At 45.0% G+C, this 12,154-nt stretch overlaps 1 protein-coding gene across 1 annotated transcript in view; it reads right to left on the bottom strand.

The window, feature by feature from the left end:
* Positions 1 to 12,154, bottom strand: part of LOC140402242 (cation channel sperm-associated auxiliary subunit gamma-like) — a 317,982-nt gene that overhangs the window by 17,032 nt on the left and 288,796 nt on the right. The window contains exon 28 of the mRNA XM_072489871.1: positions 9,674 to 9,773. Within this exon, the coding sequence (XP_072345972.1) occupies positions 9,674 to 9,773 (100 nt within the window). The remainder of the gene's footprint in view (positions 1 to 9,673; positions 9,774 to 12,154) is intronic.

The raw sequence follows: 12,154 nt of genomic DNA, 5'->3' as shown, positions 1-12,154 counted from the left end.
ACTAGAAGTGAGCAAATTCTTTATCTGCTTGACTTGTCAGAAAAGTGTCTCCGAATTTTGTTTTCCAGAATTAAGTCAACCCCTCTCAATATTTAAACAGATAAATTCAGGGTGTTCAATGGATTTGGGTGCTGCAAGAGGTGAGGTGATTTTGGATGAACCTAATGCGACCTACAATAAAACGGATGTGTTGATTCCTTTAGACCAGTGGTTTTATTGTTCCTCCCAGTTTGGCCTCTGAAACGATTTGATCAAAACTGAAAACTTACTATTTACTGATTATAGTGGAGAACGCGCTGTCCTACAAAATATCAATGTTGTTAAATATTCCACTCAAAATGGGGAATAAAATAAAAGTAAATTAGAGAAGTTCCACCTGAAAGAAAAATACAAGACAACCTGGCAACACCCAAAATCTAAGACAAAAATAGAGAAAGCTGGAAAAACTCAACCAGTCTGACAGCATTGGGAGAGAGAGAAAACAGAGTTAATGTTTCGAGTCAGCATGACCCTTCTTCAGAACTGAAGGGAGGAAAAATCGTGAGTATATACAAGAGGGGGTTTGACAGCAGGAACAATGATTAGTTGAAGTAGGGAGAGATTTTAACAAAGATGTAGCAAAGTGTAAGAACAAGTGACAGATGGCCCGGTGGGGGAGGGAAGGTTTTTGCATCGCAACAAAAAAAACATTTGGGATACAAGAAGAGGGAAAGATGGAGGAGAAAGGTCACAGTCTAAAGTCGTTGAACTCAGCGTTGAGTCCTCATGGCTGTAATGGGAAGACGTGATGCTGCTCCTCCAGTTTGGGTTGGGTTATACTGGAGCAATGCAGCAGGCCAAGGACGGACATGTGGGCAGGACAGCGAGATGCTGAATTGGAATGGCAAACGACTGGAAGCTTGGAGACGGACTGAGCGAAGGTGTTCCGCAAAGTGGTCGCCCAGCCTACGTTTAATCTTCCCAATGAAGAGGAAACCGCATCTGGAGTAGCAGCAGGCTAAATTGAAGGAGGTGCCCGTGAAATGTAGCTTCACCTAAAAGGAAAGTTTGGAGCCTTAAATGGTGAGGAGTGAGGAGGTAAAGGGGCAGGTGTTACACCTTCTGCGATTGCATGGGAAGGGTATGAGGAGTTGGACGTGATGGAGGAGTGGATCAGTGTGTCAATGAGAGACTTCCTGGCCTCGACTCACCCTCGGCCTCATGGGCCCCAACATGATCATCATAAAATTTACAATGCAGAAGGAGGCCATTTGGCCCATCGAGTCTGCATCGGCTCTTGGAAGAGCATCCTCACCTCCACCCTATCCCCGTAACCCAGTAACCCCTCCACCCTATCCCCGTAACCCAGTAACCCCAGCTAACCTTTTTTGGACACCAAGGGCAATTTAGCGTGGCCAATCCACCTAACCTAATCTTTGGACTGTGGGAGAAAACCGGAGCACCCGGGGGGAACCCACGCAGAGACTGGGAAAACGTGCAGACTCCGCACAGACAGTGACCCAGGAATCAAACCAGGGACCCTGGAGCTGTGATTTCAGCCTCCTGGGCCTTGACTTGAACCCCCATCCCTGGGCTTCGGGTCAGGCTCCCGGGGCTCCAGCCTCACCAATGCTTCGCTCACTAGTCTGCCTGTCAGAAGCAAAAGCAGGAGAGAAATGGCTGGTTGGAGGAGCAGCCCCCAGAAGAACATTTCACTGAAACTCACCTGTTTCACTAGGGTTTTGACCAATAATGAGAATAGTGAAAACATCTCCTGTATTCTCAGACAGTAACAGCTCTCGCCAAGCAAGCAGCCCCAGTCAACAACCATGCATAAAACCTATGACAATGTTAAACACAAGGTCAAGCATACTCTTAAGAGAAATGCAGAATGACTGGTAGAATACAAAAACTGATGAGCTGCAACATCTTGCTGAGAGACATGATGCAGGTGCTTACAATGTGCTGAAGACTTTATATGGCCCGTTCACCATAACCCTTAGACAGCTAATAGAAATGAGCTAATCACTGATTAGGTGGCCGTCATGGAAAGTGGGCGTCAGACTTTTGCTGTGGTTCTCACTAGACATTCTCAGCAGATTCGCTGCATCAAATTGAGCAGTTGCCTGATAAAGAGAGCCTGTTCCTTGCTCCTTCCACTGAAGAGGTAATCAAATCAACAAATCAAGGCAAGGCTCCTGGCCCAAACAGCCTTCCATCAGGGATTTGGAACTGGAAGAGCTTTTCGCAAACTTACAGCTGTCTTCAAGAGTATCTGGGATCAGGAAAAAGTTGCACAGGATCCCAAGGATTCCAACATTATCATCTAGATGTCAGCAAAGCTAAGGAGTTGGCCATCGACTTCAGGAAGCGAAGTGTCATACACACTCCTGCCTGCATCAATGGGGCCGAGGTGGTGATGGTTGACAGCTTCAAATTCCTCGGTATGCACATCACTAACAATCTGTCTTGGTCCACTCATGTCGACGCAACGACCAAGAAAGCACAACAGTGCCTCTACGTCCTCAGGAAAAAAGGGAATTAGCCATGTGCACATTGACTCGTGCCAATTATTACAGATGCACCATAGAAAGCATTGTATCTGGCTGCATCACAGCCTGGTATGGCAACTACTCTGCCCAAGACCGTAAGAAACTACAGAGAATCGTGAACATCGCCCAGTCCATCACGCGAACCCACCTCCCATCCATTGACTCTGTCTACACTTCCTGCTGCCTTGGGAAATCAAAGACCCCTCCCACCAGGGTTATTCTCTCTCCCAACCTCTTCCAGAAAAAAGTCTGAGAACACTCATTAACAGATTCAAAAACAGCTTCTTCGCCACTGTTACCAGGCTCCTGAATGGCCCTCTTATGGACTGAATAGATCTCTCTACACATCTTCTTTCCTGTTGTTAGCACCGTACTCCGTATGCTTCACCCAATGTCTGTGTCTCTAACTGGACTGTACGCAGAACAATACTTTTCACTGTAGCTCGGTGCACGTGACAATAAATCTAAATCTAGGTCTGGGAAGAATCCAAAATGTACGTGACAAGTACCAAGGAATAAGTCTTCGCTCAATCCCAGGAAAGATACTTAATAGGTTCCTATTAAACTGAGGCAGTCTTGTCAATGCTGTCCTTCCAGAATCACAGTTGGTTTTAGGGATAATTGTGGAACAGCCAATATGGTGTTTGCAAAAAACAACTGGGAGAAATGTGCAGACAGCAACATCGGGATCGATATATATGCTCTTCGTAGACCTACAAAATCTTACGGCAGTGTGAATCGACTTTGTCTATGGCTCTTACGTTTCAAGCTCGGCTATTCAAACAGGTTTGACAAAATCCTGCATGATTGGATATGTTTCTCCTGTGCTGAGATGTCCGGTGTCAGGATAAGGTGTAATTGTGGCTCCCCAGCTCTTCAATTATTTTTTGGTTGCTTAACAAAGCCACCAGTGACAAACCTGTAGGCATCAACATTAGCTTCCATTCAAGGAAGCTCTTCAATCTCTCCAGATTACATGCCTCCGACACAGTCACAGAGGCAGCAATCAAAGAACTTCTGTGTGCTGTTACGATCCCAGATGGTGTTACTACTGGACCAATCAGATCCCAGGGTGGAACCTGGCTTGATTGATCCTAACTTTTATTTTTTGTTCAGAAACGTGGAGGCAGCCTCTGAACAGTCATAGGAGTCAACTGATGAACTTTTAACAAAAGAATAAAACATTTATTAAACAAGGAAATAACTATATTGCACAAATTGTTCACCCTAACTATGCCTTTACAGACTTCTACAGATTCGTAAGGATAACGCAAGTCACAAAGTTTACCTTATACTCTAATGTTCACAGTAAGTACACAGTCCATGTAAACCAATAGGCAACCTGTGGTCAGACACACCACACTCCGAAATCAAGTGACAGATGCCACCCAAAACAACTTCTACAAATGTCTCATCAAATCCCACCGCCAGAGTCTTGTCACACTGTGAACCAACTGGAACTGCGTCTTTCACACAAGGCTTTCCTATCACTGCTCTCAAAGAACACACCTTGCTATCTTCTCCCAAACTTTGTCTTGGATATCTTCACCAAGCATCCAGCTTCAGAGTTTCAACCTCCTCCGATGTTCCACTCCCTGGATTGCCACGTGCATTCAAGCTTCGTCTTCCACACCCTCACTCAGATACCCAGCTATGTCAACAGAACACCACTGCTTCACAGGCCAGTAGCTAGGAGTCGCCAACTTTTGGGTCCCCTTAGATCTCTGGCTTCTCACATGCTCACATTATTCCGGGTCTGCACCTTGCAGCCCTGTATTTTAACTCCTCACCTTTAACTTCACTGAACAGGAACTCTTCCAGATTCATGTTCTTTTCCTTAGACTAGAAGGTCTTCTGGAGACCCTTCTCCTTGAGGACCTGCTCTCTGCAGTTCCATCTCCCAGTAGACTGCCAACACTTGGTATCCCTCTTGAGATCCAAACTCACTTGACATTCATTCACTGTTGCTTTAACTCGAGAGCAACTCATCTAAGATTCTTACACTTATTTCCCTCAGCAATCTGCTCGCATGTCCAACTAGAAAGAGAGACTTAAACTGCTCCCTTCACCTTGCATAATCACCAACTGAACTAAAGCTACTTTTGCTGTCTTTGTGGACCCCTTCTTGCTATGAACTAGCAGAGTTTTCCCCTACTTTAAAAGTGACAAAACCTCATTAAGAATTAATGGATACAAACAATCTTAGACATCCAGGCAACTTTTTAAAAGTGAAACCGAAACTTCTGAACACATGGCTACAGAAATCAATTAAGCTTAAACTTAAAGCTTATGATCACCCCACACAACAATAAAACTACATCCATTTCAGAGTGCAGATGACTGTCCACCGCAAAGAAGATATCCAGATTATGGAAAAAGCTTCTGTAGTGCTGCCAAAAACTTTGTTGTCTCAATCAGTGTCTTCAGGATCAAGGCTAACCGACACCAGGCACAAGGTTGCAGAAACATTCTCACGCCTTGACAGTGTACTCTCCCAGGATGTCACTATTGATGAATATATCCACGCACACATCCTTACAGCTGACTGCATGATCGTGTCTGGAAAGATATGATGCCAAGCTAAAGAGTAAAACCATCAGGTGATTGTACTTTCCACCATGCTGTCTGGCACAGAATCCTGGGTCTGCTTTGGACGCCACATTAAAGTTCTGGAACACTCACATCAAAGACAGCTGAGGTTCATCAGGAGAATTTGTTGGCAGTAGAAAATCACAAACAAGCTCCTTCATTAGGTGCTGTGCTCAACCGCATGGAGGCCACCTTTGAGAAAAGTCAACTTAGTTCTACAGGGAACTGTCTCGGTGTAAAGGACGTCAAGGTGGTCAATGCAAACAATGCAAAAACACCTATGTTCCCTCTAAGCTACGTGCTTGTGCAGCCCTTCCACCACTCAGATAAGTGTTGACACTTGGTCATTAATGCTGCTCACATGTCATGGTTCACTGATACCCTCACTCATCACTTCTCTTCAGAACATCTCCTCTCCCACTTAGTCTTTGTTGCTGACCTTCTTGTTTGCCGCTTCCATCCCACTCGCAATCTTACCCTTCCTGCCACTTCCCTCCCAAACCCTTCTACTCACTGCTTCCATCCTGTTTACTGCTTCTCTCTCCCGAATCCTCCCACCTGTGGTGGATGGGGTGATAATGAACAGGTTGCTTTGTCTTTGACGATGTCTTCTTGAGCATCGTTAGCATTGTACTTATCCAGACAAGTGAAGACCGTTCCTACACACTCCTAATTTGTGGTTGGTAGATGGTGGACAGACTTTGAGGAGAGATGAGATGAGTTATTCACGGCAGAATTGCCAACTTTTACATAATGTTGTAGCCACAGCATTCATACGAATAGTCCAGTTTGACGTGTTAGGCAGGTAGGTTCGATGTGGACTGCACTTGATGCAGGGAAACTAGAAACAGACGTCCAACACTGGAGAAGATCCAACACAGTTTTATTCAACAACAGAACTGATATACATATTCAGCTGTGGGTCGACACTATACTGAACTGACTGCAGACCTTGTAGTAGCCTGAACAGACTTACTAGCTACTGCATGGTGTTTGCACTTGCTAGCTCGTGGCCTCTGACTGTCTCAGTGGCTGGGTCCCGAGAGAGCGGGAAACCTAGTGCCCTCTGGTTTTATAGTGGTTGTGTCCTGTCTGGTGATTGGCTGCACTGTGCTGTGTGCTTACTGGTCATCCTGTGTGTCAATCACTGCCTGTCTGCATCTCATTATATACATGAGTGGATATTATGACACAGTTCAGTTCCTGGTCATTGGTAACACCCAAGATGTAGATCTTCAGCGATGATAGTGCCATTGAATATCCAAAGCGAGATGGTTAGATGCTCTCTTGTTGGGGGTGATTATTGCCTTGCACTTGTGTGGCATGAATAATACTTGGCATTTATCATCCCATACCTGAATGTTGTCAAGTCATGCTGCATGTGATCACGGATTGCTTCAGTTTCTGAGGAGTAGTGAATGGTACTGAATGCTGTGCAATCATCAGCAAACATTCACACATCTGACCTTATGTTGTAGCCATGATGGGGAGATGCCGGCGTTGGACTGGGGTGGGCACACAAGAAGTCTTACAACACCAGGTTAAAGTCCAACAGGTTTATTTGGAATCACTAGCTTTCGGAGCGTAGCTCCTTTGCCAGGCTATGCTTCTAAAGCTCGTGATTCCAAATAAACCTGTTGGACTTTAACCTGGTGCTGTAAGACTTCTTACTTAGTTGTAGGGAAGATTATTGATGAAGCAGCTGTAGGACACATCTCTGAGGGACACTGCAGCCATTTTCCTTTATACCAGGTATGACTCCAACTGCTGAAGAATTTTGCCCGATTCTCATTTACTTCAATTTTGCGAGGTTCTTTGATGCCATACTCAGTCAAATGCTGCCTTGGTATCAAGGGTAGTCGCTCTAACCTCATTTTGGGGATTTATTTATTTTGTTAATGTTTGAACCAAATCTGTAATGAGATCTGGAGTGGAGTGGCCTTGACGGATAGCAAACTGAACACTGACGAGTTGGTTGTTGTTGTGTAAATGCCATTTGATAGCACTGTCGATGATACCTTCCATCACTCTGATGATGACTGATATGAGGATTCAGCTGCTAACAGTGGCCCACAGCATATCGATGTGGAGTTTTGAACTGCTAGTTCTATTCTGAATCTATCCATCTCGCACTTTGACAGAGGATGTTCTCAGTGACTCCAGATCCACAGAAATGTGGTTGACTCTTAAATGCCCTCTGAAACAGCTTAGCAAGTCATAGAATCATAGAACCATAGAACAGAATCATCATGGAATCCCCACAGTGTACTAGGAGGCCATTTGGCACATCGAGTATACACTGACCCTCCGAACGAGCACCCAACCAAGGCCCACTCCCCCACCTTATCCCTGCAACCCCACAATCCTGCCTAACCTTTTGGACACTACAGGCAATTTATCACGGCCAATCCACCTAACCTGTACATCTTTGGACTGTCGGAGGAAGCCGGAGCACCCGGAGGAAACCTATGCAGACACGGGGAGAATGTGCAAACTCCCCCCCGAGGCTGGAATTGAACCCGGGTCCCTGGCGCTGTGAGGCAACAATGATAATCACCGTGCCACCCGAAGAATAGTTTCATGGTCATCATCAAACTTTATTCATTCCTGATGTTTTATTGAGTTTACATTTCACCATCTGCCAAGGTGGGGTTTGAACCTAGAACCCTGGGTTCTCGATTACTAGTCCAGCAAAAATACCACTGAGCCACCACCTCCCTTATAAAGTCACCCAGTTATGGGGAGGCAGTGGCGTAGTGGTATTGTCCCTGGACTAGTTAACCAGGGACCCAGGGTAATGCTCTGGGGACCCAGGTTCAAATCCTGTCACTGCAGATGGTGACATTTGAATTCAATAAAAATCTGGAATTAAAAGTCTAATGAAGACAATGAAGGCATTTTTGAATGTTGTAAGAACCCATCTGGTTCACTAATGTCCTTTAGGGAAGGAAATCTGCCGTCCTTACCTGGTCTGGCCTACATGTGACTCCAGACCCACGGGGTCAATTACTAGAGGGCATAGGTTTAAGGTGAGAGGGGCAAGGTTTAGAAGAGATGTACGAGGCAAGTTTTTTACACAGAGGGTAGTGGGTTCCTGGAACTCGCTGCTGGAGGAGGTGGTGGAAGCAGGGACGATAGTGACGTTTAAGGGGCATCTTGACAAATACATGAATAGGATGAGAATAGAGGGATACGGAGCCAGGAAGTGTAGAAGATTGTAGTTTAGTCGGGCAGCATGATCGGCACGGGCTTGGAGGGCCGAAGGGCCTGGTCCTGTGCTGTTCTTTTCTTTGTTCTTTGTTCTTTTGTTCAATGTAGTTGATTCTTAACTGCCTCCTCAAGGACAATTAGGGATGGGCAATGAATGCTGGCACAGCCGGCGCTGTCCACATTCCATGAACACATTTTTCTAAAATGTGAAGATGGGATTTTGTCATCACAAGGACTATGCAGTGGTCACTACAACAAAACTGTCATGGACAGGTACATCTGTGATGGGTAGATTAGTGAGAACAAAGTCACTGATGAGACGAACAAAGTGCGTACTGTGGAAAAACAACTTGAACCTCACAACCACTGACTCAGGCTGAACCACATTGTTCACACGCTATAGCAAATCTATTTTCCTGAGCTGAGCTTCTATTTTTCAAATGCTTTCCTTGCCAGCCTGCCATTCGCCCCTTTACACCTCATTCAGGATGCTATGAAAACTCTGTAATGGTAATACTAGGACTGGCTCGGGATCCGGATTTGTGATTTCTCCGCTGTTCCATGACATACCCTGTCACACATTTGATTCTGAGTAACTAAGGAAATTCAACACAGAGATCACAGAATTTACAGCGCAGAAGGAGGCCATTTGGCCCATCAAGTCTGCACCGGCTCTTTGAAAGAGCACCCTACTTAAGCCCACACCTCCTCCTTATCCCCATAACCCCACCTAACTGATTTTGGACACTAAAGGGCAATTGAAATGAAATGAAAATCGCTTATTGTCACAAGTAGGCTTCAATGACGTTACTGTGAAAAGCCCCTAGTCGCCACATTCCGGCGTCTGTTCGGGGAGGCTGTTACGGGAATTGAACTGTGCTGCTGGCCTGCCTTGGTCTGCTTTCAAAGCCAGCGATTTAGCCCTGTGCTAAACAGCCCAATCCACCTAGCCTGCACATCTTTGGGCTGTGGGAGGAAACGGGAACACCCGAAGGAAACCCACGCAGACACGGGTAGAACGTGCAGACTCCGCACAGACAGTGACCCAAGCCGGGAATCGAATCTGGGGCTGTGAGGCAGCAGTGCTAACCACTGTGCCAACGTGCAGCCCATGCTACTCTTTTAGTTGACTCTCTGTCCCTTCCATGGAATTACAGGAATTCGGTTTACATTTGTAAATATATTTTAACATGACAAATTATGGATTTTTTAATGAGAACTACATGTATCCCAGAACATACTGTTTTATTAATCTTAATTTCTGACACAAAAAATTGGCTGAACACAAACTTCTCCATAACTATAAAATTACAGCTACTGTTTGTGAATAGCTGACTACTTACTAGCATAAACATAAGTGCTCGGTAAGGGTTGAGAGGCAATCCATGCAAATGAATTAAAAATTCAAGTCTGTAGTTGCAGTATGTTCTCCTATCAATTCCCCTGCAGGAAAATTAAAATTAGATTAATTCTGCAAAGGCCTAAGGGTAGGTGTAACATGACAAACACTTATTGATACCAGATGCAAGGCGCTAAAAGAGCAATTACAAGACTCAATGGTCTCAAGCATTTGCTGCATACAATCAACCGGGATTATTTGAGATCAGTATCCAATTTGTCAGATCATTTTAGAAATGAAAAGCTAATAAAAATCTGCAGATGGTGGTGCTCTGAATGAATAAAAATAGAAAGTGCTGGATATAATCGTCAGGTTTAGCAACACATGTGGAAATGAAAAATCTGGTATTGTTTTGGGTATTGCCCCTTGATGGAAACTGCAGGATATTATAAATGAACAGGAGGGACAGAACGAAGGAAAGGAGGTCGGAGAAAAACACAAATGAACGTGTGTTCTAAGCACAGGAGAAGCGCCAGGAGCCGTTTGAGCAGTTAGGGCTCATAAGAACATAAGAACATAAGAACTAGGAGCAGGAGTAGGCCATCTGGCCCCTCGAGCCTGCTCCACCATTCAATGAGATCATGGCTGATCTTTTGTGGACTCAGCTCCACTTTCCGGCCCGAACACCATAACCCTTAATCCCTTTATTCTTCAAAAAACTATCTATCTTTATCTTAAAAACATTTAATGAAGGAGCCTCTACTGCTTCACTGGGCAAAGGAGGTGGTCCTGGGGAGCAAAGGAGGTGGTTAGCTCCGTGCTGGAAGGGTTAGGGGTCAGAGGAATCTATGTGAGCCATTTTTTAGCTTGACGTAGCTGGGAGGTTAGAGCTCGGTGAAATCCAAGCCCGTGCCAGTTCTGTGAAGCTAGCCAACTATTAGAGGGCTGAAATTGGGATTGTAAATTGAAGCTGGAGTGCGGGCTCGGAAATCCAGGGGAACAGAATCTTGAGTGGCATGATTGAAATCCTGGAAGTCATTGAGGCGGTCCAAGTTGGATCAACTTTGAGGGAATTCAGAGGCTTGATACTCGAAAGTGAAAAATTTGCTGAGAAATTCATGAGATCTGTCTTGGTTACATTTACTATGTATTGTACTGTATGGTGTGTTTGACCACAGTTTGCCCTTTAATTCATATGCACCTCATATTAACGCTGAATATTAGAATACAAGATAGATATTGTAAATTGTTTTATCTTTTGACCTTGTGTAGTAAAGTTTATTATTCTTTGTTCTAATCCCATGAAATCTTGTGGCTTTAATGGACGAGATCCAGATCTGCATATTTAAATGAGCTGCAAGGCTCATTTAAATATGCATGCGCCGGATTCTCCCGCTGCCTGGGAACCAAGGGCCTCCCCAGCAAGGCTTCGACCAGGTGCTGTTCAGTAGTGGTCCACACAAATGGAGCACCTGGCCACTGAAGACCCCTGGGTGATCAGGGACAGGACGGAGTGGCAGCTTGGCTCTCCGTCTTGCACCTTGGCACTGCCAGCCTATTTAAATATGCTGATCTGGATCATGCCCAGTGAGGGCGAGATCCAGATCGCGACGTCATGCGAGGCTGTCGCAAGTGTTGCGGCGAGATTCAACGGCCTTGTCGCATCAACAAGTCGGGTGTGACAAGGCCGGTAAAGTGTGGGCTGGCTCGGGGAGAAACTGCCAAGGCTCAAAGAAACAACGAAGTGTGGTTGAATACCGTATGGATGTCACCCAAAAAGCAGACAGGAAATAGCCAGCCAAACTCGCTCAAAATGACACTTGAAAATGTTTTGCTTAAATTCCACCCAGAAATAAAGTCTGTCAATTGATCCACCATCTAAGTGCAGCATTGACAAATTGAAGGTCAAACCTACATTAGAAGAGTTAAATCTAAGATTTGCAGGTGCAAAATGCTTCTTGAAGTTTGATGCTAAGCATGGCTCCTGCACAGAGAAGTCCCAAGGGCTTATTACATTTTGTACCACATTTGGATAATACGGTTTACAAAGGCTCCCTTTCAGGCTGTCTGTCAGCCTCGTTCTCTTTCAAGAACACATTAAATGGACCACATTACATGCATTGTGCCAGAATGTATCCGTATTTCCCACAGCATTGCGGTTGTGGGAAGAACAAAGACAGAACATGACCACAATCTGCAATTAATGATGCAAGCAGCACGTAATGAAGGATTAGTGTTCAACTGTCCGAAATGTGACAGCAACATGTGAGGGAGATTAATATTTTCAGTTCTATTTATTCCAGTGCTGCCATATGCCCCGATCCAAGTAAAATAGAGGAAAGTAAAGCCAAGCCAACTCCTCAAGATAAGGATGATTTTCGAAGATGTCTTTCCTGCTTCTAACCTAAAAGTCAATTTTACCCCCTTTAACTGTGAGCAGCCTCCAGCTTCACAGCTGAAGGCTATTTCAAATGAGGAATTAGCC

This window comes from Scyliorhinus torazame, chromosome 25 (assembly GCF_047496885.1).
Source record: "Scyliorhinus torazame isolate Kashiwa2021f chromosome 25, sScyTor2.1, whole genome shotgun sequence".
Lineage (NCBI taxonomy): Eukaryota > Metazoa > Chordata > Chondrichthyes > Carcharhiniformes > Scyliorhinidae > Scyliorhinus > Scyliorhinus torazame.
Note: the sequence above shows the minus strand (reverse complement) of the source record. Positions and strands in the feature narration are given on the sequence as shown.